The sequence below is a fragment of the Phodopus roborovskii genome, unplaced genomic scaffold (genome assembly GCF_943737965.1).
Source record: "Phodopus roborovskii unplaced genomic scaffold, PHOROB, whole genome shotgun sequence".
NCBI lineage: Eukaryota > Metazoa > Chordata > Mammalia > Rodentia > Cricetidae > Phodopus > Phodopus roborovskii.
The window spans coordinates 2266265-2293828 of NW_026126487.1; the positions used below are offsets into that span (position 1 = coordinate 2266265).

The following is a 27564-nucleotide window of genomic DNA, read 5'->3' on the forward strand; positions in this document are numbered from 1 at the left end:
CAGGAAGGCTTCGAGTTCAAGCCAGGGATGCTAGATTGGCCTGAGGGCTGCCCCCAGCTCCATTGCCATCTCAGAAGAGAGGGGTACAGTGGAGCATTTTGAGAGGCCCCTGACCTTCCACAGATGCTGGTGTCCAACGCATGGGGAATACCAAGTGGAGAGACAGAGGGAGCAGTGGAAAAGGTGCTCTCACTTTCAAAACAGGGCAGGAGGCTCCCAAGGGCAAGAAAGCTGGGGTATAGTCAAGTGAGCTCCTGGCCAGTAGGAGCTGCATAGAGAGATGGTCTAGAAAACCAAGGCCAACCTGCTAACCAATGAAACAGGCAGACAGACATGGGGGGGGGTCAGTTGAATAGAGGTAGGAACTGAATGGATAACAGAAAGATAAGAATTGAGGAACTAATTTAAAAAAAGACAATAGAGGCTGCAGAGATGGCTCAGTGGTTAAAAGCACTTGCTGTTCTTCTAGATGATCTGAGTTTGGTTCCCAGCACCCTCACAGCCGTTTACAACATCCCATGACTCCAACTCTGCAGACACCCCTGCTCACACACACTAACCCCATAAGGACATATATAATTAAAAATAGATTTTTAAAATCAAACAAGAACAACTGCTGTTTGGTGAACAGAGAAATGGTGCTGTTATAGTAATGAGAATGTGATTTTCTGGAGAGTGAAGGGACAAAAAGAGGCACACATCTCAGAGGGGAAGCCACATTCGGTATGGCACTGCCAGACAAAGGGATGCCAGGCTTGATGGTGCATGCCTGTCTTTGCCTTTAATCCCAGTACTTAGGAGGTGAAGGCAGGCAGATCTCTATATGTTTGAGGCCAGCCTATTCTGTATAGTGCTTCTCAGGCCAGCCAAGGCTACATAGTGAGATCCTGTATTTTTTTTTTTTTTTTTTTTTTTTTAAGAAAAGACAGATGAAGAAGACAGAGGCCAGGACAAAGGGAGCCATACCTAGAGTGTGGGCTGGGCTTCCAGGAGTTGAGCTGTGAGGTACTGTCCACTGGTAACACTTTGAGTTAGCAGTGAAAACTTCTGCCTTGCCAGATGAAAGAGGATGTTTTTTAATTCTGTATTCTTAGCTTTAAAATGTTTGTTTTTAGTACTTTGATATTTTCTGGTTGACCTAGAGGCTGTTTTTGTTTGGAACAAAAGGATGTAAAACTGTGTTTGCACCCACTCATGGATTTAATTAGGCATGGTGCCCACTCTATAATAAATCATGGTTTTGGTTTCTCTTTGTTAAGGTAGTCAGAGGCCATTAGGCATGGGTCACTTACTAGAATGCACTCTTACCTTTGGGACGAGTTATCATCTCAATAGTGTCAATCACTTGATCATTTTATAACCCAAAGCCTCTTCCTTGGTTGTTTTGTGTTACACAAAGATCTTATTTTATTCTCATATTTGTTCACAGACATGATTCACATTTGCTATTTTGTACATAAGGAAATCATCTAAACATAGCAACAGTGCCAGCTTGACTAAAAAAAGTTATTTTCCATATCCACAAAAATTTTAATCAGATTCTTGTTAGAACATGTGTAAGAACTGGTTCTCATTGTCACAGCTCTTGATGTCAGATTACTAAAATAATTTATGTTTTGTTGTGGGAACATTGGTGCACGCAGAGCCTCCCAAATCACATGACCGCTTCTCAGCCCACACTCCTTCCTGACACATAGAAATTATTTGTGTTTTGTGGTAACGAATGAATGGCAGGAACAGCAGAATTTCAATGCGGCCGTTCTTTATTTGATTAAACATAGTCTCTATTTATTCTTAAAAAAACTAATTTAAGTTAAATGGCAACAAACCATGATAATTCAGAAAACATGTTGAAACCGAGAGTGAAGAGAAATGTTCTCTACGTAAACCACACTGTAAACCATAAAACTTATTTTTGTCAACTGCTTCTCATGACAGTGGCTGGGAATTTGACATTTCTACTACAGTAGGCAAAAAACCATGTACAATTCACTCTCCCACATGCCACATCACGTCTCTCTTTATATTTCCAAACTGAAAGCATTACAGCTCCCAGAGTGCTGAGTGAACTGAGCAAGTTCTCCTCCAGGGCCATGTCAGTGTGCCCGGGAGCCCCCAAACCACAGTCAGCCTTCACAAAGCAAGCCTGGCTCATGGAGGTGAACTTTTCCATGAACCCTGGCTAACATTTGACTAGACAAAGATGCCATGGACTCTGTATGAGGGTATTCATCCCACTTCCCCGACAGAACTCTTTAGTAGCCATTGCATGTGAAGTGAGTGTTGGGAACTTCTGCAGGATCTGAAGTTGAGCATTTTAAAGCTAGTAAATACAAGCGGCTAAACCCCTAATTGTACTTGAGGTATAGGTTCTATATAGCTGACTGAGTCACTTATAGACATTTTCTGATTAAAACTTCCCTGTCTCTACTTAAAGATGCTAAGAAGTCAGCACCATCCCATTTTCCTCCCGGCAGAAAGTGTTATTTAGCTTGGGCTATAACATTTTAAAACAATTGTGCATGCCCCCCGGGAGAATACCACAATAAATGTCTCACAAAACCACTCAGCTAATCCCAGGGTATAATCTGGCTGTTTTAAATTACTGCAGGGAATAGTATGGTCTTAATGACACTGTAGCTGCACAAAGCCAAAGAAAGCTAGAAAAAGAGGCCAAAAAGATGAGCTCAGAGCCAGCTAAAGTGACAACAAACATGTGGTTGTTTACTAGGATTGGAGAGGTTCTGTCTGCAGATGTTTGTGGTCACTGGAAGGTTCCAGAGGAATGAGTTGTTATGAAGATCTGCAGAGTCTGATGAGAGCAAGATTCTTCCTGGAGAAGGCATGCCGGAGGACAGTGGTGCCCAATGGTACAGACACAATTTATACAATTCTGTGGTCACATCATACTCTACTGGTCCCACAAAGTGTGCCAACAAATTAATATCGTATGGATGTCATTTAAAAGCCTCCCAAGGAGGAGTCATCACTGAAGCCGTTAGAGCACAGATGGTTCAACTATACACTGATATTCATACTTGCATTTTTGCATTATAGCTGCTTTTTCCCCTGTTGAACTGTAATGAATTGTCTCATAATCTATTCCATCTTCCTGCCATTAGCAGGCTTTGAATGTTCACAAATAGGAGCAAAGAACTCATTTTCCAGGGCTTTAATCACACAAAGAGGGAATGCCTAATTCTCTAAATGAAATGGTCTGTGATCACTGAAGCAGAGATTTAATATAGCACGGCAAATTAGGTAGATTTTAATAAATTACTTATCTCCCTGAATACTTTACATATGCTTAAGAAGGAATAGCCTGTTTGCAAACAGTGAAAACCCACAGCCTATAAAAATCCTTTGAAGAAAACGACAAATAAAAAAGTAAATTAAAAAATGAAATGCATTATATCTCAGACCCCCAGAGACAATTCCTTTGCAGCACTGATTCACAGCTCCATTAAAAATATCAATTAAACCCTTCAGCAAGACTGTGCAAAAGCTAGAAATTAACTTTGGGAGCTGCTTTTTGAGGGTCTGCATATCTAGATACATCCCAGAACTGAATAAGCTTGATGTAAGTTTAAAGAATGATAAAGAGGGTCTCCTTTCATGTCAAACTAAACATTTTAGAATTTGAGTCACACTTTAATTTTTTTATGTAATAACTTTAGTTTGTAAAGTATGAATTTCGTGTGTGTGTGTGTGTGTAGCTATCTATCTTTATATGAGTATAATCTTGGGTCCCATATCAGCATTACAGATACACTGATACCTTATAACCTGGAAGGACTACAATGTTTAGAAAACTAACAAAACTGGGGGTAATTTACTAAGTTGGTGCCATGTCTTCTTTATATTTAATTGATATAAACTGCATGCATCAAGGAAAATGCATACTGAGCTTTAATGTGCATAAAGTGGATATTAGCATTTTAAAGAGGAAGATTAACACATTAATCCAAGTAATTTTCATATATTGCTTCTAATAAAATCTTCACAGTATAAAAGTCTTAATGAGGCTAATCAGAGGCTTTCCATTTAGTGGGACGATTAGGGATAACATAAAAAGTGTTTTTTTTTTTTTCTCCCATAGGTTTCCTAAGATTTAGGCTTTTCCTTATGAAAAATAAAAATGAGACCTCTCCCAATTTTTTGTAAGAATTGTTGCAAATGTAAATAGATATTTCATTCTATCATGTTGATATAAATTATTGAGAAGGAAGCCCACTGAGGAGAACTGAAGTCCTAAGGGGGGGGGAGTAGTTATGGGGAAGAGGGGATAGAAAAATAAACAAACAAAAACTATACAAAACTTGTTCATGCCTAAACCCAGGCACTCCCCCTCAGCTCCCCATGAATTATAGATTACATACACCAGAGTGATTACTCAAAATCTCATCCTGCAGCTTTCATGTGGGCATTCTCTCAGAAGTAGGATGCCTCTGCAAGTGTCTTTCAGGCCTCTGAGTCTTCTCCGCATTGCTTGTAGACAGACCGCAGGGCATGGAGAGCCTCCACTGTCACCTTCAGCTTGCCGATGCTGCCTCCGTCTGCTCGGGCATCAAACACTGGGGAGAAGGCAGCAGCAAGGTCAATGATGTGCCATAGTTTTCTTGGCTAGGCTAGTTCACTCAGCTCTGAGATGAACAGTTGTGTGAGAGTACTACATGTGTGAAGATACACATTTTACATGTAACCTTGAAGCTTACCAAAGGCTATAGCTATTCACACGTGGTCAAAATTTCTTCTAACATACTGTGTGAATAACTAACTTCAGATCCCAAGCCACTGCAAAGGCATTAATGCAGTCAGCGTTAGAAAAAGCAGAATGTTGGACCCACGGACCTAAAACATCTGTGAATTGGCTCTGAGGGTCTGAGGTTCACTTCTTGAACCTTAGGAGAGCTATCAATGATGTCCAAAAGGCAGATTACCTAAGTCCTGAGGCTTCTTTGAACATAGCCTGGTGTATAATGCTGTATCAGCTGGTGAGACATTTCCCAGGGATCTAAGACCAGGAATCTGGAGTTTCTGAGTTTGATAGTGCTTATGGGTTGTGTAGTTTCTTGTTATTTCTTTGAACTTTAATGATGGGGGGTAGAACAAGTGTTCCTCCAGCCTCAGCCTCGTGAATGGGACCATTGTGAGGAAACCTTCAAAGGAAGTGTGGCAGGCATGTAGGTGGAGAAAGCAGTCACTGAACATACAGTGGCCCAGTGGTACCCAGACTATCCTCCTGAGCTCTCATCCTTTCTTGGAGACTGCTTGCTTACATACAATACAGAAAAAGGTTTTAAAATGCCATTAGGACCAGTGCCTGTCATTGGACTGGCTTCTTAAACATGGTCCTAACAGCTAGGTGTCAGCAGTGTGTGACCCTGTGGCCTCACAGGAGAGGGTGGGTCCCTAAACAGAGTTGACTGTAAGAAACTGATTTTGGTGATTTCTGTTAGACTCAGTTCCAGAGAGTTTACTAAGGTTACATGAACATTTTAATCCTGTCATCTTTTGCTCTGTGGCAAACAAAGTGTAACTAGCTGCCACCAAGTCAGATGTGCACACTTTATGGACATTTCCAAACATACTCCCAGATATTTATTTGGTTTAATCTGGGCAATTATTTGGCTCTATCTGGACTTTGGAGAACCTGCCATGTGTCTGGGACAGGTAGCTCCACATAGTTGCCATAGCACTGCAGAATCCTGGTCCTTAGGAACTGCTCAGAAAGTGATTTGATTGTGGCTTCAACAGGTGAATCAACAGACCCAGCACATTGTCTCAGAGAGGACTTAGGCAGTTCCAAGCAGAAGCAACGAGTTTCTTGACTGACTATGTGTGGCCAGAGCCTTCCTTGGCTATGGTTTATAAAGTATAATCCTTGGGTGATATAAGAACAGTAGATATGAGGCACTGCTGGGACTCACACCTAGCAAGGTAAATATCTAGGGCACAGTTTTGTGAGGAACACCCTAACTGCCAGAATCCTGGAGTTAGCAGAGAGGACACACTCTTTGGCTGCACCCCTGAACTAGAGAAGCCCCGAGAAGATGCAGCATGGTTTAGAATAACAAGCTTAAGGCCATGTGTTTTAGCCCCAACACTAAGAAATGTATTAGTTATTCCTGTGAAGCTCAATTATTTAAAAATTTCTACCAGCCACAGAAGGGTGAGGAAGGGGAGAGGAGGGTGCAGCGACAGGCTTCCAGCTGCAGCATTTGTTAGCTTGAGCTGCATAGCCTTCTGCTGAGGTGAGACAGGCCCCTCCCAGGCAGGAGAAAGAAGTCTGAATAAAGAGTCTTTGGCAGCTAGCTGGTGGCTGTGCAGACAGAGCCATGCTTGCATTCTTACCATCAATGTCCTGCTCGGTGATGTCTCTCCCTTTCTGAAACACATCCATGAGGTCAACATGAGCAATGCCGATGTCCTCACACTCCAGGTCCTGCTCGTCCTCAGGAGGGTCACTGACCACAGTAAAGCGCACACTAAGAAGTCAAGACAGAGAAGGTCACAGCCGCCACCTTCCTTCGTTCGTTCGTTCCTTCCTTCCTTTCTTTTCTTCCTTCCTTCCTTCCTTCCTTCCTTCCTTCCTTCCTTCCTTCCTTCCTTCCTTTCTGTTTTCTTTTTAAATATATAACTACATATGAAATGGTGATGTTTTCAATGATGCCACTTGAAAGGAAATTACCTTAGGCAAATATCTCACCTGAACTATTAGAAGTTCAGAGTTCACCCAGTTTCCCAATGAGCACAAATCTCCTTTTTAAACCTGGATGGTAATTATCTCCAGAATCAAAGAAAATGATCAGGCAAAGGGAAGGACCCAATGTCCATGTAATTATACCTAATGTGGTATGTTGATACCTCTACTTTTAAGACTAAAAGAATGAAGCACACAAAGGCCATGGTTGGTTACACAGTCAGCATTTTTGACAGGAAGAAATGCTCCCACCCCCAGGAGTACAACTCTGGGGTTGGTAGCAAGCAATCTCCCCAACTGCATGTGTTGTCCTACAAAATGCAGAGGTTGCACTGCCTGGGGAGCAGTCTGAATGCCCACAGAGAATTGCTGAGCTCTGCCCAATGGCTGTATCAGATATTCGTATTGCTTTAGCAACCTTTTAATATACAACCACAGCATCCAAGTTCTCCTTTACTTTTAGACACATAATTGAAGGGCCCTGATGGAACTGATTTGAGTTAGTGGCTTGTGCTGAGGCCAAACACACTTGGATTGACCAAATGACAGGAATTTACAGTTAAGTACTCTTTTGATATGTCTTGGCAGCATAGCTTAAACCATGGATGCTTGTAAACCTTACCATTTTAAATTCTATGAAACATATCTATCCCAAATCAGAAACAAAACATGAAACAGAAAAATTGAAGCCCCTGAGAAATCAGATCTTGAAAAACACAAATAAAATCCTTTCCAAATGCTCATAGGTAAACATGACAGTGTCTCTAACTAACTTGCTGAAGACATTAAGCATTTCATTCCTTTACATGCCCCGTTTTTAACTAGGAAAAGAATTTGAAGAAACTAGAAAGTAGAAATCTCCTAAGTGACAATGAAAGTTAACACCCGTTCACACAGAAATCACAGAACACAGACCCGGGCTGTCAAGCGATCTGAGTATTTTACATGATGCACAGGATACAGGGATTCAGGTGGGTGGTTAGGACATTTATTCGCAGTCTACATTCTGACTGCCATACTTAGATAGCTGTGTGATGTTGGAAAAATCACTCACATCTCCCTGACCTCAGTTTCCTGTGCCATGAGGACAATTATAGCTAGGAATGGGGAGGGTTCTTGTGAAGATCAGGTGAGATGATACATGTACCAGAGCCTGGAACACAGCAGGCTAAGTAAAGTGAAGAAAGGCGATTTAAATACACTTCCAAATAATGTACTCATTTTGTTAATTAAATGAAAATGACCACTGATAGAGCCTGAGAGGTGGTGTACTGGCTGCTCTTGTAGAGGACTTGGGTTTCAGTCCCAGCACCCACATGGCAGCTTACAAATATCTGCAACTCCAGTTCCAAGGGATCCATTGCCCTCTTCTGACCTCTGCAGGCTTAGCATACACATGGTGCATATGAAGACATGCAACACTCATGAACAACAATGATGATGACAACAACCTCAACAAAGTTGTTCTATAATGAATATAGTTTGCAAAGGAGAAATTTAAAAAAAAAACCCAAAACTAAAACATATGGCCACTGTTGCATGACATACTATCCTTCTAACAGTGCCAGTGGAGGGCACCCTACAGAATGGGACACACAGAAAAGAAAGGGTACAGAGTAATGAGCCATTTTTAGGTCACTGTAGGTACCCTGCCACTGGATACACTTTAATCTCAGATTTTGAGCTCATACCTGCATCATAAAGGAAGGCTATTACCTTCATTGAGTGTACATGAATTCTCAGACAAAAATGGAAAGCCTCTTAAGTTCTAGAAGACACTAGGAATGTGAAAATGCAATATTCCTGGCTTACATTCTATAGAGAACAGATGAGAGGTCAAATAAAATTCACAGATCCAAGAGTAGATCAGTGTTAAAACTCCTGCTTTACATGGACCTTGGCAAGAACCTGGCTTCCATTCTTAGCATTAAAAACAAATAAAACCAATGAAAGAACTAGAAAGTTAAACTCAAAAGTGAAGAAAGCTTACTAGATGAATTTAAAAACTAACATGCATACATACATTCACACACCCAAGGATACCTCCTAACCCACGTTTAGTCTGTCAGAACAAATGGGGCCTGATGCATGCCTCAGAGGCTGCTGGCCTGCCTGAGGGCCCAGATGCACATCTGGGGGTGCAAACATCATGTGCTCTCCAGCTGTGTCTTCCTGTAACTCTCTACTTCTGAGCCTAGCCTTGCTATCCCTCCCACCTATCCCAGAATGCCCTGTACATCATCCTTCCTGCTGGCATTCCCTCAGCCTGGAACCATATGTCCAGGCTTTTGTATCTTGACTGAGTCCCTCCAACCTTCATAAATCAGCTTAAATGTCACCTTCTCAGATTGGCTTTCATTTTTATCTTCTCTTTTAGCATTTAACTCGTTCAAACTTTTTTCTTTCTCTTTCTAAGGGTCCTTACTATATAGCTCTGGCTGGCCTGTAACTTGTTATGTAGTATGGACTGGCCTGTAACTCACAGAGATCTACCTGCTTCTGCCACCCAAGTGCTGGGATTAAAGGTGAGTGCCACCTATACCCTGTTTTGTTCAATTATTAATAGTCACAGCATGTAATTAATTCATTTGTTTACTTGTCATCACCGTTTGTCTTCCTCATTGTTGGATTTTCTCAGTAGAATGAGAAAAAAAAAAAAAAAAAAGAACTTGAATCAGACTCAAAAATATGACCTAAAATTAATAATGAAGAAAACATTTTTGGATATTTTATTTATTTCCATTTTATGTGTACAAGTGTTTGTGTGTGTGTGTGTGTGGGTGCGTGTGTGTGTGTGTGTGTGTGTGTGTGTGTGTGTGTGTGTGTGTGTCTGTGCTCCATGAGCATGCAGTGACCATGGAGGTCAGAGGGCATCAGATCCCCTGGGACTGGAGTAGATGGTTATGAGGCATCTGGTGGTGCTGGGAACTGAACCCAATCCTCTGGAAGAATAGCCCAGTGCTTCTGAACACAGAGCCACCTCTCCAGCCCCAAGTTAGTAATTTTAAAAGTTTTATTTCAATGTTATCACTGTTTAAAACAATTGTATATTTCCAAATGTAGATGAGACAGCATATAAAGGTATTATAAGCAATTCACTGAGTTGAGGAAGAATGATGACTGCTAGCTGTGGCTGGTAAGTTAGTTCCAGTATTGAGCAGGGCTGTCATCTGAGTAAGGGAGTTCTCAAACTACCTCTGAGTACAACAAAAAGAAAGATCATTTATTAGTGTCCCCTGGCTATGGCTACAGGAAGGGGCACACCATCCCTTTCTTCAGCACAGGGAGCAGAGCGGTGGGCCAGCATTAGCTGGATAAGCATTTCCCACTTGTGGTCTATATTAGGCTTTCACACAAAAGACAGGAACACTTGTATCCATGAGGGACAGTTCCCATTTTAAAAGAAATAATGTTGGGTGTAGGAGTTACTGCAGTTACTGTGGCCTTTTCTCTTCCTTTTTTCTGTGGTGCTTGGAATGAATGAAGGCTAGCATCTCACTCAGGCTAAGCAAGCACTCTACTACTGAGCTACCCCCACTACTATGTCTTTTCATTTCCAGATTTCTTTAGAGATAGAAAAAGAAACCTGCAAGGAGGAATTCCAGCATCCCAGAAATGAAGAGGACATACAGAGAGCTTCTCTATGTGAACTCCTGTCAGTACCTTCTGTGAGGCAGCTCTTGCCTTTGCAGCACGGCTCTTAGGATGTCTCTCTCCACTGGGTTGTTTTCTTTATCCAGGTAGATCACTATAGCAAAAGAAAAAAAACAAGTTCATACAAGGAAGTCACACAGACCTGTACTCCATTGGCGCCATCCTGTACTCTGTAAATACTGCTTTTAAAGACACACGCCATGCCACCTTGCTAGTGTGTCAGAGAAATACGAATCCAATCTGAATGTCGTCTAGTGTCAGACCACTGGCAGGTTTATGTGCACATTGTTAGAAAGGATACAAGCAACATCTTAGAGTGCTCCTCACCATCACTGCCTGCAATGGCTCTAGCAGACCTGACAGAGCACTGGGAGTCTTTACTGATTTGTATTTGAGGGATTCACAGCATTTTCCTTCACCCAAGAAGCAGTGGTAATGACATTGTATGGCAGCATGCTTGTCCTTCCTGACAGCCCAGTAATTTAAGCCTCCTCTCCTGCCACCATATGCAATAAAGATATCTAGTGTGCAGGTGAAGAAATTCAGGGCTGACGTAGCTGTGCATGGTGGAGCAGAGGAGAGGGGCTTTTTGGTATGTGATGGCTGTTTTGTTGCTGGCATTCAGGAATGTGGAATGTGGCAGAAACATTCCTGAAGGGCAGCAGTGCAGATGGACGGTACACACAGTGTGCACCTGGAGGGCGGCAGTGCAAATGGACGGTACACACAGTGTGCATCTGGAGGGCGGCAGTGCAGATGGACGGTATACACAGTGTGCACCTGGAGGGCGGCAGTGCAGATGGATGGTACACACAGTGTGCACCTGGAGGGCGGCAGTGCAGATGGACGGTATACACAGTGTGCACCTGGAGGGCGGCAGTGCAGATGGACGGTATACACAGTGTGCACCTGGAGGGCGGCAGTGCAGATGGATGGTATACACAGTGTGCACCTGGAGGGCGGCAGTGCAGATGGATGGTACACACAGTGTGCACCTGGAGGGCGGCAGTGCAGATGGACGGTATACACAGTGTGCACCTGGCACCCTGCTTTCTTAGCAAAGGACTCCCTCTTCCCTATGCCAGTCTGGGCTTAGGCCTCTCTCGTGGCCAGACCTCAACTCAGACACGAACGTTAGTGCACACAGGAACAGTGCTAAGGTGGATCTGGAGCTTGTGTTCCTTGAGGTTCCACTGGGCACACACATTTCACTGAAATGTTTCCAAGTACAGTTACAGTTCAGCTCCAAATATCCATATTACTGACTCATTCAACTGCCTGGGTCCTTGGACCATGTTATCTAAAATCCTAAGATTTGCCCTGTGGGAGTTAGGCACACGGAGTGGGAGACAAGATGCCTGTAGGGAGGTAACATAGTGGCTCAGGAGAAGTAGAAATCAATGAAGGAACAGTAGCCAAGTTACCCAGCTCTGGAGAGCTAAGGCCACTGTCCTGACAGTACTGCCATACTGTGTGGAGTTCATCATAGCTATGGAAATTTGCAAAGGTGTCACAAATGGTTCCCAGTGTTCTTATCATTGCCAGAAAGCCATCTTAGTAAATATACTGCACTAGCACTGTGGGTCAGTACCTCATTTTTTAGAGGTTGTCAGTTTATTGAACTTACTAGGATGATTTTTATTTTTTGCTAATTCATTATCTGGCTTATTGTGTATTATACTACTTCATAATTCCAAAGCTTTTAAGTCACATTGGTTTCTAACACTTGAGAGCCAGAATAATGAAAGTAATTTAAAAGAACGCTTGAAGTAGGTGGTGTGATGGCTCAGCAGACAGAAGCTCTTGCCGTTCAGGCCTGGTGACCTAAGAGCAGCACCTGGAGCACTGGGTAAGGGGAGAGCCAACTACCAAGTGCTGGTCTCTAACCTTCACAGAGGTGCTGTGGCACATGCATGCCCACACTTTCTTTCTCACTCACACTGAGGAAAAAAAAAAAAAAAAAAAAAAAAAAACAAAACCAGTGACTCTTTACATTAACTCCATCACACATTCAAATACAAAGACCTTTCAATTAAGTTTAGATTAGTTTTGATCAATTTCAATTTCTGTGGTAACATACATATAACTTAAAATGTAGCATTTTAACAATTTTATAGAATATGCTCATTGACATTAAATGTGGGCATGGAGAACATGTCACTACTTTTCCCCTCTAGAATGCTTCCCTCAGCCCCAACTGAAAGTCTACTTATTAATCAGTGATTTTTCATTCCCTTTCTTCTTCCATCCTTGGCAAACCTTGTTTCACTTTCTACATCGACCAACCTCCTCTAACCGGAATCACACACATGCCCTTTATCTCTGGCTCCTTTTTTCTCAGCAGTGGTAGTTTCAAGGCTCATCTTTGCTGCATGTATCATATGTAGTGCAGAATTATATTCCACTATATGCACACAAGACCTTCTGTCTTCCAAACCATCTGTGATGGACTTGTTGGATGTATCTCCTTCTAGGCGTTAGGAGCAGTGAACGCAGGATTCATTATGTGCTTGTGTCCTTGATTTTGATTCTTTCTGCTATTTACATAGAGGTAAAACTGCTGAGACATGGTAGCTCCATGTTTAACCTTCAAAAATAAAATAACTCTCCAACCATGTTTCTGCACCACCCTGTTGGGCATTTACTGAGTGATATTTTTGCACTAGGCACTACACTCACCCATAGGGTTAAGAGTGAGGTTGATCTGTATTTTACAGATGGGTAAGTAGACCAGAGAGGGCCAGAGCTTTGTTAGAGCAGGGTGAGAGCTCTCTACTGTCTGCGTCCCTGTCACCCCCCCCCCACAGCTAAGCTTTTCCTGGGTTTCAACCAGGCATTTTGTTTGTCTGAGGCTGGAATTAGGAGAGGTCTGTACCTGAGCTGGGCCCCCCATCTGCTTTCCCACTCTTCCATAAAGGGATATTGATTAGATCCATCAAGTTGACTTAATATTTTGGTTGACTCTTAAAAATTCATTTTTGAAAATAAAATTCTAGTTCCTAACCAATAAATTTGGTTTATAGATTGAAGCATACCAACTTGGACTTGTTCCTATTTGTACAAACATAACCTAGATTGGGCTTCTGATTTAGCTTAGTGGTTCTCAGTGTTTAACACACGTCCAAGCTACTTGCCTGGTTTGGTAAAATGCAGATTACTATGCTGAACCCTCAGAGTTTCGTTTCTGGTTCAAGGCATCTGCAGCACAGCCTAAGAATTTGCCATTCTGACATCTTTCCTCTTGCTGCTATCAATGCGGGTCAGGGTACCATACACCAAGAACCATCTCAGACCAACATTCCTTCACCTTCAGGAAGTACTCAGCACTCTCTGAAGAATGCTGTGGGAAAGAGGGACACTTTGGCCACCTATGACAAAGACACATGACCCTATGATGCTGTGAGCACTATGATTTATGTGGGATTCTGAAAGAATAGATGCATATTTTAAAAATAATTTCAATTGTAAATAAACCCCTTAAATGTAATTATGGTAGACACTAAAAGTAAACTGACTCTCTCAAACAGTTACAGTGTTTAACTCCCATTTTCATGAGAAATTGAACTTGTATAGAACTTGCTAAGTTTTGACATAAACTTCACAAAAGTACCCACTTAAAAAGAGCTGATAGTTCAAACTCAAGCTAATCTTTGGTTACCACCCAATTTAATAACTCTCAGTCATAGAATGGATGAAATTTTGCTAGCTGTGACAACACAAATGGAATTGGGAGGCTGGAGGGGGTTCAGTCCAATAGGCTGGGCTAGTGCATGTAGTCTCTACAGAAGTTGATCCCATATAAGCTGAGAACAGAATAATGGTTTCCAGAACTTGGGGGAGCAAGTAGGGGGAATGGGAAAGGTTGATCAGTGTGTCCCAGGCCATATTAGATAAGAGAAGGAAGTTCTGGTGTGCACTGTACAGGATAATTACTTCAAAGAGCAATTTTACCATGAAGAAGGCTGAATGTTAGCAAAACCGGACAAGCTTAGTCTGAGTTGAACATGTGTGCTGTGTATATGTATGGAAACATCATATGGTGTCTGTTAAGAAGTATAGCTATTATTTTTACTGTTATCTTCTTGGGTTCAGGGTTTGAACTTAGAGCCTCATGCTTGTTAGACAAGTCCTCTAGCATTGACTATATCTGCACTCCAACATTTATAATTACTGTGTTAATTAAATAGTGTAAAAACATCCTTCACTTTGGTAGGCTAAAAAAACCTGCCATTCTTTGTCAATATCAAATGCAAGAAAAAATGCAGATGGTTTAACTATAGGAAGTTGGTTGTTAACCTTGAACCTTTCGATAACTTTTATATTAAAATATTATCATCCCTGTAATCTTTATCTTTGCCAAATTCCTCTTCCTATTAGTAACAAAATCTGATGTTCTACACCCTTTTCATTTTCTGAATTAAACTTTAATTGTTCCAAAAGATAGACTGCTCGATCCTCAGAGACTAAGGGTCCAGATCTGCACAAGTCTCATAAAAACCCCAGCCGATTTCATTAATCTTTCTTTTTCCTACTGTCAGTTATCCAGAAAGCTTTATTCAGCCCAGACAACATCCTTCAGGCCTACCATTAATCTTTTCTCCCAAAACTATTTTCTTTACTCAGCATTCTTGGAGTAAAATTTTCAAGCCCAATAAAATGCAAATGTTTTATTCTTGCTACTAACGTCTAACAAGTGAAGTGAACTTCTGTTTTTTCAGTAACAGTAACCCAAGAAGATATTCTTGTCTGCACATGGAGCTGGCATTAACACCTCTTCATAAAGACTGAATTAGATTATGAATAATCCTGGGGATTGCTAGTTTATTCCAGTCATCTTATGAACCTAATTTAGGCCTTGACATTCAAGTTCCTTTTGTGTGATTCTATTCACAACAAAGAGTCAAGTCAGAGCAGGGTTCAGTGAACATCTCTATGAGTAGAGTGTTCACACAAGAGAGTGCGTCTAAACTGTGCCCTAAGTCTTCCTTTGGATTTCAAAAGCCGCTTTGGAAATAAAATGACTTTCATTAACTTTCAGTGAGTCTTGGAGGGTGTAAGGCTGTATTATATCAACTTTCTCTAAGTAACATGTAAATGGTAAATAGTACAATGATTAGTTACATTACAATAATAGTTGTCTATAAATCAAAGATTCAAGGAGGTAACTCTGTAACAGTGATCCAGGTATAAGGATTAAGGAATAAACATACTCATTGTGCTACTTAAATGAAAAAAAAAAATGCTAACAACGTTACTATTTCTCAAATTTTCTGATGACCTGGGACTTCACAGTTTTTCATATGAAACAACACCAGTTTTAAGTGCTCAGTGCATTTCTTTCTCCACTCACTAAGATGCCCACAAATAGTCAATTAATGAAAACTCGATACACAAGAATAAAAACTTAAGTATAATAAATATTGCTACTAAATTCTTTTCTATCCTAAAAAAGAGTTTCCCATCAATCAACAGGCTATTTCCTTAGAAGAATAAGCAACTCTTAAACCACTAATCAGATAGTAGAAGCCTTGTAACAAAGGGGAGAAATAGAGTAACCTAGCAGCAAGATCCCAAAAAGACCTCTGCAACTCGTGTACAAAACCTAGCAGGTGTTAGCATGTATCATAGGTTTGGTCTGAAGAAGGATGCTTTCTAGGCAAATGGAAACATCTGTTGTGCTACATGGCAACATTTCTCAGAGTTCAGGCAATTTCTCAAGAATAATCTGTTGCCAGTCTAGCTGAACACTGTGCTGCTGACCTTTAGACAACATAAAAGCCAAAGTCTATCTCTTTCCTTAGAACATTCTCATTAAAATTTTACTACTATCAGTATTTTGATATGGTTTATTTTTCTGGTACTATTTAATTGAATATTCTTAGTAAGCTTGAGAAAATACTTTTGGGAGTGAAAGTGAATGAAAGGATGTCCTCAGATTCTTGTCCCGACCACACCATGTACTTCTCAGACAGTTTCTCAAGGCATCACTTGTTAATGGAGTTTGAGCTGGAAGGGACCTCAGAATCACTTTGTCTTTTAAATAAGAAATGAAGAAACCAGGGAATCAACATATCTGGACCAAATTCACAAGCATACAGATAATATCAGAGCAGATCTCTGGGTCCTCAAGATTACCGACTCAAACAATGAATGTATTTCTAAAAAGGTCAATGTTTTGAGTAGGCATGCTCATCCATAATCCTGCTGCTACAACAGCAAGACTATATGTGTTTCTTAAAATGCAGTTTCTAAGACTGGCAAAACAAAAAACCAAACCAAACCAAACCAAACAATAACAACAAAAAACTCCTTGTAGTCTGGTTTGGTGGCTCATGCTTTTGATCCCAGCTCTTGTTAAGCAGAGGCAGGTGAATCTATGAGAGTTCAAGGCTAGTCAGTCTAGCCTGTGTAGCCAGTTCCAGGGCAGCTAGGACTATATAGAGAAATACTGTCTCAAAACATCATCATCATCATCATCATCTTAGTCCCCGTGGTGGTTAGAATGAGAATGACCCCAGAAGCTCATGTTTCAATGCTTTGTCCCAAGTTGGCTGAACTGTTTGGGAAGGATTAGGAGCGTGGCCTTGTTGGAGGGCTTGTGCCATTGGGAGGGAGTGCTGGGGTTTCAGAGTCTTATGCTACTCTAGTTGACTCCTTCTCTGCCTCCTGTTTGCTGTATCAGTATATAATCTCTCAGTCATGCCCATCTGCTGCCATTGTCTCTACCGTGACAGTCATGGACTGTCCTCTGAAGCTATAAGCCCCAAATAAACTCTTTCTTCTTTCAGTTGCCTTTACCATGGTGTCTCTTCACAGCAACAGAGAAGTCACCAAGACAGTGTCCAACTAGAATGAGATGATCTGCTTTAATAAAAGCTAGGCAGCACCCATCTTCATGCTGTCACATGGACTCCATAGAATGTACTAAGATGTTTTGACTCTTGATGAAGGGAACTTGATCTGACCTTTGTTTTCCCTCTGACTCTGCACTGCTTATCATTTCATGATCATGTAATATTAAGATTTCCTGAGAATTGATTGATCTGAACATTCTCAAGGTGTTTATTGGGTCCGTGTTGGTCCAGCAGACTTACATGTTACTTGGTAGATAGAGCAAGCCCTAGAAGGGAAACCTGCCTGCTGCAAAGTAAGAGCTTATGCATCATGGTATCAGGCAGTGCAGAAGCATTCATGACAAGGTAGTAACCAAAGGCAGCCCATATCAGGGCACAGCATGATCTGAATGCTGTAGCCTAGAAAACCCCTAGCACATTGCCCCCTTTTAAAATGTCACATTTTAAAATGAAACTAGTAGGGGCAGCCAGATACTGCTTTCTCATTGTCTGTGTTTTCTCTTAATTTTACAATGACTTCAAAGTGATTTTCTTAATTGTTATGCTACAGTGCTGGCTTTTATTAATCTAGTCTTACAAGACTTCTATGCATGTGAACATCACAGAATTAAACTCAGTGCATATTACCTTAGCTTCTTTACAGAAAAGAAAGCTCATATAAAAGTCTATATTTAAAAAAAACATCATACATACCATTGGTATAGTTATAGTAGACCCATTGCCCATTCTTGGGTTTTGGCAGTGACACAGGTGTCTCTTCAGCGGGAAGACTGTAGAACCGACATTCAATGAACAGCCGTTGGATTGTGTCATCCTTAGTTATTCGAGAATCATTGAGGCTCAGAGCTATGATCTCAATCCGAATTTCCTCTGATGACTATTTAAAGTAAAACCAAAAACAAAAAGTAAAATAATCAAGCAAAAAAAAAAAAAAAAAAAAAAAAAAAAAAACCCTCTTTTATTCTATTCTACTTTTAGTTTAAAATAAAACATCACAGCCAATGGGTTTCTTTTCTGGAATGCAGTGTACACTACTGTACATTCCACATGATAGATTATTCATGACACACAGAGAGAATGAGATTCTAATGCCCCAGGGTTTGAAGTTAACAGTGTCATGGCAATCTTCTCCTGATTTACATTTGAGGCTATAAATACCCCACTGGTAGTCTATGAGGAGTGAAGATTATGAGGTCTTCATCTCCGATGGCTTTCAGAATGACAAGTATCAGTTGGCCTTGTTTCAAGCTAGGTAATGAAGTACATGTTTATCACTGCTTTATTTAATCTACAGTACCTGGGAACGCTCAATTATGCAGCGATCAAAGCCTGTTGAACACTTTAGCACCGTTATGCTAATATCTATAGCTTTATCAATCTATAGCAACTGGAGCAAAAGCTACAGCTCATTTTCACATTTCTGACATAATTTATTTCATTCAGCAAGTAACACATTTTCAACAAAAGAAACAAACTATTATATCTACATTTACATATTATTTTTTGTAATTTATTTTCCATTTTCCATTATATAATAAAGAATTAAGATGACATTTGATATTCTCCTTAGAATATTAGACATTAACATGAGATTTAGAAGCGTTCCTTGAGGTGTGATTTCAATTGACAACTGGGACTTAAATATTTGATCATACTGCAAGATTTCCTGTTAAATTTGCTTCTCACAATTTAAAATTTGTTATTTAAATACTATTCTTTACTACCAAAGCCATGATAATATCAATCATATGAGCTTTAAGCAATAATTAGAAAAAATAACATTTGTTTTGTGACCAGGTTGTAGAAATTCACTGTTCAATGTATACCAGCATGTATATTCAGCATAGCGACAGTGTAGACATTTCACAGCATGTAATTAAGCAAATTAAAAAAAAGTAAGTATCCTATTGAAAGAATGCCTCCACAAAGAACCATTTCCATTGCTGCCAAACCTCCTCAATATTTGATGAAGTAATTTTACCCCCTTCTTTCAAAAGACATTTTCTTTTATTATGCATTCTAAGACACTTTAACTAAAAACTGAAATCTGAATATTTCAATAAGGTTATTTTATTATTCAGTAGATTCATGGAAATTTTACTAGGATGACAGAGAAAATTCCACACCATTCTGTCTCCACTAATACAGGTACAAGGCTGCAGCTGGCAATATTACTAGGATTAGCATAGTATGATGAAATATTTAAAGGAAAATTTTTTCTAAAACCTAATAAATCAAATGACTGCCAAATGTCATTAAAGTGATGGTCTTTGACTTGAATATGCTTTTCATATTCAAATTTGAAAAGAAAGAGATGAAAGCCTGGAAAGGTTACTCGGTTTCAACTAATAACCTCAAGCTCTCTCTGTTCACGTGCATAAAAAATGAAGTTGGCGCTATTGTCTAACCGCAGTTCAGAAAAGCCCTATGACTGTGAAGACTACATGGTAAGGAAAATGCCTTCAATGCTATTGTTTTTCTTCTTAAAATGTACTGTGGTTGCAAGAAGTGCACACATATATTTTATAATGCTGGCATGAGCAAAGCACTGTGCAAAACTGCAAGAGTGAATGGGAATATGGCAGCTTAGAATTATATGGCAATAGAACCTTACAAACAGTTTATGCTCCTGCTCAAAAGCAAGAGCGGGGATAGCTGTAGGGAAGGACAAACACTCATACTAGCCTGTGAAGATTAGAGTTTAAAGCTGTTCATGACACATATAATGAAGACACAAATGAATTTTAAGATAGCACCCTAATTTATTTAAGATGTTATTTTGTGTATATATATATATATATATATATATATATATATATATATATATATGCGATTCTCAGGCAGAAACTTGCATGATTTTAAAAACTAATTTGGTTGTGAGGACTATGAAGAATTCTACAAAGTTAATAACGAAAGCAAAATACACTGAATTATATGTAAAAAGAGGCATTTACACATATTTGTTTATTTTTCTTTCTGCTCCAATTTTGTCATTTTGGCAACTTCTCCCACCCTAATATTCTAATTTCCTGCTATGAGTGTAAGCCATGGTGTCTTTGTTCACTTGATGTTGTTAGATGGCTAAAGGGATGAATGTCAAGTAATCTATGTCCAGAGAGCAAGCTCTGAAAAATAAAATTTTCAAGCATTATAATTGTCAGTAATAGTACTGGGCAATTTTTTTGAACACCTGATTTAATCTGCTACATTCAAGGCAAAAGTTCAACTAGTACATGTAGGAAAATCTGGAGATGAAGAGGCCCAACAGCCTTGTGACTGGACATTTCTCTCCTCCCCCAATCCCATTTGTCTCTGGTATTTCTACTTCAGCCAATAGTACTGTCTTTTGACTGTTGTTGTCTACAGGTAATAGATCTGAGTCTTCTTGCTGTTTGCATCTTTCCCCCCTCCAACTATATTGTATAGGTCACCATTTCTGCTCATTTTTCTTCCTATATCAATGCTTGGCTGAACTTTCAAAATCATTTGATATTTTACATATTGTGCAGCCATTAGTCCATTTCCTCATTTAGTATCTCAGAAATGTCTTTAGGTTATTATTTGGGATAACTTTTAATACAATGAATTTTTAGCTATTAAAAAGTAGAAATTTGACAGAATGAGAGAGAAACTTGGTGGGATTAATATCATAGGTAACTTGTTGGCAATAGGAAACAGACTGTATTAACAATTCCAGTGACAGTGGGGACCACTATTGTGCACACCTAGGAAGTAGATCTACTCTCATTACTTCTAATCTCTTGTCAATCTACATCATCTTTTATTTTGGTCAAAGATCTTTCTACTATCTTATATTCTCGCCATTCCCACAAGCCATAGTGTGCTTGGTATATTGTTTGTATTTTGCATCTCTAGTGTATACTGTTTGAAATAGTCCTTTTCAGAGGACAAAATCCAGTCATTGTAACCATACACTTTGCGCTGGCTGCATTCTCCCACAGCCCTTCCTGCTTCTTGGGCTCAACTGCACTACATGGAGCCCTCACCTAGCTGCTTCTCTATACACAATGAGCTCAAGCAGGGAGGCACAGAGCCTACCTGTCTGCTGTTCAACATGCCCACCAGGACCTGCCCACAGTAGGCTAACAATAAACATTTAGTGGGAAATAGGACAATGAATATCTGCTATACAGCCAGAATAGCTTTTATATGCCTGAACTACTGAAGCTGCTGTTTTTAGGGTTTTCTCATTTGAAAAATGTTTATGTGTGATACATTTTGGGAAATGGGTGATTTTTAACTACTGCAAAACCAATTTTAATTGGGGAAGACTCTCTAAAAGATTAATGCACTGAATTTGGGTGGCAGGGTAGTATTACTTTAACTCTTTTGTATGTTTGAAATTTGTTACAATAAAGATACTTTAATTAAGAGGATTTGGAGTAATAATATAATCATTGAGAAGACAGTGGATGATGTTGGGAAATAATGGTCCTAGCACTTAGGAGCTAAGGCAGAAGGATCAACATGAATTTGAGGATAGCCTGGGCACATAAGTGAGATTCTGTCTCAATACACACACCCCCACACACTCACACACACATGCACTTATACAGAGAGGAAACAGTCCTTTTCAGTAGAAGCCTTCTAAAGGCTGCTTAGTATTACATAAGTAAAGGACATGTGTCACCTCTGCACAGCATTAGTATGCACAGGATACAGGGCAGTGGCCAGCTGGAACAGGCTCAGGCTTTTCCTTCTGTCTCCTCTTTATTGGTGTGGACCTCTGGTACTTGGTAAGTTGCTACATTCCATCATTGTCGTGTTCACTAGTGCCCCATCAGCCTCCCAGGTTAGGGAGATGTCAACATCAGTGTGTAAGAAGAACGTTTATAAATTGTGACTATGGTGAGCAGGGATAACAGAAGGGACTCAAATAAGAACTGCACAAGACTTATTCTTTGTTGTCAGTATAGATGGACACTACACGTTATGTGACTGAATGATCTGGAAACGTGATGACAGCTTGCATTACTCATGGAGAAAAATGAATCTGAGCTCTCGTGATTTTGGCTCCTTTCCACCATTGCTCTGACTGGCTAGTTTACATCCAGCCACAGTTTTCTATAGTGCTATTTAGGTTGTGACTAGCAAGCTGAAAATGTCCATGTTTGATCTCACACTGTTCTGCTTGGTTCTTCACCAGAGTTTAGCACTACACTGACACAATGGGGTTGGTCTGGCTTTCCTCTCCAGTGCTGGGGATTGAATCTAGGAACTTACGTATGCTAGATGGGCACTCTGTCACTTGTCTGGTTTTAAAAAAGTACTCTAACCTGAAAGCCCTACACGCAGTATCATGGCTTTCCATGGGAATGACTCATGATAAATGCTTTTTGACTCTTCTCAGCCAGTAAGACTGCATATAACTATGGTGAGGTTACAGAAGTGTTTTATCTTAGTCTTGATTTCTATAATGAGATGGCATTAAATTTTATATATATCTAATTTTAAAATTACATTTACTTGTGTGTGTATGTGTATGTGCCATAGTACTCAAATGCCACAGTGAGTTTGTAGCCAGGGGACAGTCACTTTCTTCTACCTTGCGGGGCCCAAGGACTGAATTTTGGCAGTCAGACTTGGCAGTGGCACCTACATCCACTAAGCCATTTTGCTGGCTTCACATTTAAATGTTCAATTATAAAACATAAAAATGTGAGAAAAGTACAGAAAATATTTGGCTTTTTAAGTATCCACTGTCTTACAAAGATGCCATGTTTTGCTACATATGTCAATTCTTTTGCTAAAGAAATGAGTATTAACAATAATATTAATGAAGGCAAATCCCCAAATTCTCTGTCTTTTTCAGAGGAGCTTTGTTCTGAAATTGGCTGTAACATCCCAAAGTATACAATAATATTTTCCATGTCTATATGTGTCCATAACCAACATATGACAGACACTCTTTTCTATTCTTAGGATTTCCATTGGTGGTAGCATACACTATTAGTCATTTCATAATCAGTTTTGTCATCCAATCTTTTGTTTCTGAGGTTTACTTATCTTAGTTGAATCATTCTGTTATTCACTTATATTACATATATGACAATGGAGTCATTTTTTTGTGTGTGTGCTGGTTTTTGTTAGGCTGACACAAACCTAGACACATCTGGTTTGTTGCCTATATCAGTCTGGCTTGTGGAGTATTTTCTTGATTGCTAACTGATACAGGAGGGCCTAGTCCACTGTAGACAGTGCTATCTCTAGAAAGATGGGTCTGGAATGTATAGGAAAGGCAGCTAGTTAAGCAAGCCAAGAAGCAAACCAGCAAGCAGCCTTCCTCTGTGGGATTTGCTTCAAGCTCCTGGAGCCTTGGTCTCCCTTAATGATGGACTGTAATCTGTGAGCAATATAAACCCTATCTCCAATGTGCTTTTGATCAAAATATTTTATCACAGGAAAAGGAACGCAAACTAATATATGCTGTGTGCAAAAAGACACAATGTCTGCCTATAGGAGACTTAATTCGTGGGACTTGGTTCTTTGTAACAAAGCAATATAAACAAAACAGAAATAGAAGGTGATGATCTACATCTGCACCATTGAAGAGTAACTGAGGCGATAAGTTCAAAAGAATGATAGAAATAATCAAACTCACGGCACAGGAGGCTGTGTAAGGAGGCTGGAATGTACACTGACTAAAGGAGTCTACTTCCTTCAGGCTAGGGATAGAAAAAGCCATTTCAAAGACATATTAATTTTTACAATGTTGGCTGATGGCTCAGGCTTCTTACTGGCTGACTCTCTCTTAATTATTAACCCATAACTAATAATCTATGTACTTCTACATGGTTTTATCTTACCAGAGAACTTCCTGCATCCTATCTTCCTGGTAGCTACATGGTGCTCTCTCCATGGTGACTTCTCTCTGCCTTCCTCTCCCCAGAATTCTCCTCCTCTGGTAACCCTGCCTATCCTTCCTGCCTGGCTATTGGCTAATCAGTGTTTTCATTAACCAATAAGATAAATATATACACAGAAGGACATCCCCCATTATCTCCTCTTTTCTGTCTAAATAAAAGAAAGGTTTTTAACTTTAACATAGTAAAATTATATATAACACAACAGTTGTCTAACAAAAACTATAGTTAACAATATTTAGTCTATTAACATTTGGGAAAATTTAAAGAAAATATTCTATCATCTATCCTATCTTTGCAAGTCTAACGTTTTATAAGTAACTTATCTTTTATCACAACTAAGGAAAACCATAACCATAACTTTCTGTTTTCAACTCCATCAAAGATGTCAGTAGGATAATATATAAGCTCTAGAATTGACAGAGACATCTTGCTGCCTAGACAGTCACCCAAGTTCCAGCATAGATGCTCAGTCTAATCTATGGTCTCCTACAGAAATGTACTTAGCCCATCCCAGCCAACAAAGTGGGAGCAACAATTGTTCTGTAAGGATCAGACAGCAAGTACTTTTGACATGGCATATTACATTGTCTCTGCGAAACCATTCAATTTCCCCCTGTAGAGAACACAGACAATAAACTGGTGAGCAGTGTAGCTAAATCATGACTTTTCACACATGTATGAGAATGTTGACTTTAACCAAAAGAGTTTGCATTAGCTGAAACTCTTCAAAACTCAAGAGTATACCAAAAAAACTTATTTAAATAAACATGGAACAGCTGCATTCAGGTTATTATGCACATGGAAAGATGCTCAAAGCACATTAGAGATTAAGTTAAAAAACATAAAATCATTTAAAAGCAATTGTTATCAGCAAAACAATGCAACTGTTCTGGTTTTATATAAAACATACTTTAAGACCTACCTGTTAGCTTAAGTTTTTATATCTAAAATACTGAGAGGGGCTTATTATCCATGGTAGGATATCATATAAGATTCTGATCTAAACACTGAGTCAAACTAGAATCCAGATGCAGAGGGAGAGGACAAGACCAGGTTGCAGAAACACATAGAGACAGCTGACCTGAACAAGGAGGAGCTAACGGGTCACAGACTGATAGCTGGGAATCCAGCATGGGACCGATTCAGGCCCCCCTGAATATGGGTCTCAGCCAGAAGGACCGAGCAGTCTAAGGGACCTCAGACAGTGGAACCAGGATGTATTCCTGGTGCACAAAAGGACCTTGCTTGGTATTGGCACAAAAATAGACATGTAGACCAATGGAATTGAATTGAAAATCCTGATATTAACCCACATACCTACGAACACCTGATTTTTTGACAAAACAGCTAAAATTATACAATGGAAGGAGGAAAGCATCTTCAACAAATGGTGTTGGCACAACTGGATGATGGTGTGTAGAAGACTGCAGATAGACCCATGTCTATTGCCATGCACAAAACTTAGTCACAGTTCTTTAGAGGAACAGAATTGATAGAATGAACATAATTATCTATAATAGAAAGGGGATTTATTAGAATGGCTTATAGGCAGGCTGTTGCCCAGATAGTCCAACAATGGCTGTCTACCAATGGAAGAAGGTCCAAGTATCCAATATTTGCTGTCCATGAAGCTGGATGTTGAAGCTGGTCTTCAGTTTACACTGGAATCCTGAAGAAGTAGGCTCTAATGCCAGTGAAGGAATGGACTTAACACTGGGAGTGACAGCAAGCAGAGAGCAAACTTCCTTCTTCTATGTCCTTTATATAGACTGCCACCAGAAGGTATGACCCAGATTAAAGGTGGGTCTTCCTGCCTCAAAAGATCTATATTAAAGTGAGTCTTCCTACTTCAGATTCCTCACAGGTGAACCCAGCTACTTGGGTTTTAGTTAATTACAGATGTAGCCAAATTGACAACCAAGAATAGCCATATACTACCTAAGAGCTGATGACTATATATTTTGTTGTGGAAAGTGGACACATTTTTTAAGTGATAAACATGACAATGATGCAAAAGGATTAATTTTTCAATGCCATGGCAAGTGCAAATTCTCAGTTTTGACATCTATTTTGAGGCCTGAAACAAGGCTGTTAATAGATGTATTATACATCAAATTGATACTGTTAACTTATGATTATTCAAATTAATAAAATATTCATAAAGAAATGTCCAAAGTTTTACATTTCCCAGACTTCTGTTCCCCACCCCCAGTAATTATCATGCCTAGAAGCTTTTTAGCACAAGCTGCAGTCATCAGGCTGACGGGATCTGACAGGCCAGCAAGGCCCAATTACACTCGCACTCTGTGCCTCTTTGATGTCCAGGAAACGAAGAGAGATAGGGGCCAATTGGGTAGCACATTATGTTAATGACTTGATTTAATCCCGCCACTAAACTTTATGTAGCCTGTTAAAAAAGATGCTAACACTAATTATACCACTTTGCAAAGGAAAGGAGGGGACAAGCATTTCATACTGACAAAGTGAAGCTCATAAATGTTGTAAATGAAATGAAACAAAATCAAGTAATCTATGATTAATTATAGATCACAGACATGAATGAAAGAGAAGGAACCAATGAATATGTCCAAGTCCTGGGAAATCTGTTAGATTCCTTTTAAGGATCAACTTTCTAAGAAACAAGTATAAACTGTCAGGATCTGTTAACATAAAATAAGAAACTAAGAGATCTTAAATTGCTTATACAGTGATAAGAGAGAACTCCAGCCCACAGGGTAACTGGAACAAGTGAGATTTATCTAGGATATTATTTCTAGTCCTAATTGCAACATTATAAAAGAAAGCAGTTCTAAAAGTCTGAAAAGAATGGATAATACAGGGTGGTTATCTGATAACTTTTAAACTACTTTACCTCTGACTATTTTTATATTGAATCTATCTTTTAAAATACATTCCAAGAACACAGACTCCTTAAGAATGGGAGCCTAGATGGCTCAGTGGTTTTCTTGTTGCTCTTGCAGAGGACCTGGGTTCAGTTCTCAGCAACCACATGACAGCTTATCACTGTCTGTAACTCCAGTTCCAGGGGGCTGGACTCTCTTTTATTGGCCTCTGTGTGGTGCAGACACACATGTAGGCAAAACACTAATATTCATAAAATAAAAATAAGTCTAAAAAAAGAAATAGGAACCCATTTCTTTGACTGCTTTATTCGTAGTTCCATAGAGTGTCACTCGTCTGCTTAATGAATGAATTATTGTTCTTTTCCCATTATTCAATCAAAGTTAGTACCATCAATAAATCAGCAAAATGATGCCTTCCCCCTTGACACGATGTGCTGAAAGAACACAGCATCATTTTTGTAGTATTCCCTCAAGGCATAATCAGAACTGATCTCAACACCAGAGAAACAACAGAGAAATCTGAACTACAGGACATCCTACAACACAGATGGTCTGTGGTCTGCACAGTCAGTGCTATAAAAGACCAAAACATATACCAAGGA

General features: G+C 39.7%; 1 protein-coding gene across 1 annotated transcript in view; it reads right to left on the reverse strand.

Annotated features, from left to right (window-relative positions):
• Positions 1 to 1745: 1745 nt before the first annotated feature.
• The window catches only part of Rpgrip1l (RPGRIP1 like), a 99340-nt gene continuing 73521 nt past the window's right edge, over positions 1746 to 27564 (reverse strand). Inside the window, exons 23-26 of the mRNA XM_051195123.1 lie at positions 17905 to 18088; positions 10367 to 10451; positions 6355 to 6488; positions 1746 to 4574 (exon numbers count right to left, since the gene is read on the reverse strand). Of these exons, the coding sequence (XP_051051080.1) occupies positions 4462 to 4574; positions 6355 to 6488; positions 10367 to 10451; positions 17905 to 18088 (516 nt within the window). The 3' untranslated portion in view covers positions 1746 to 4461. The remainder of the gene's footprint in view (positions 4575 to 6354; positions 6489 to 10366; positions 10452 to 17904; positions 18089 to 27564) is intronic.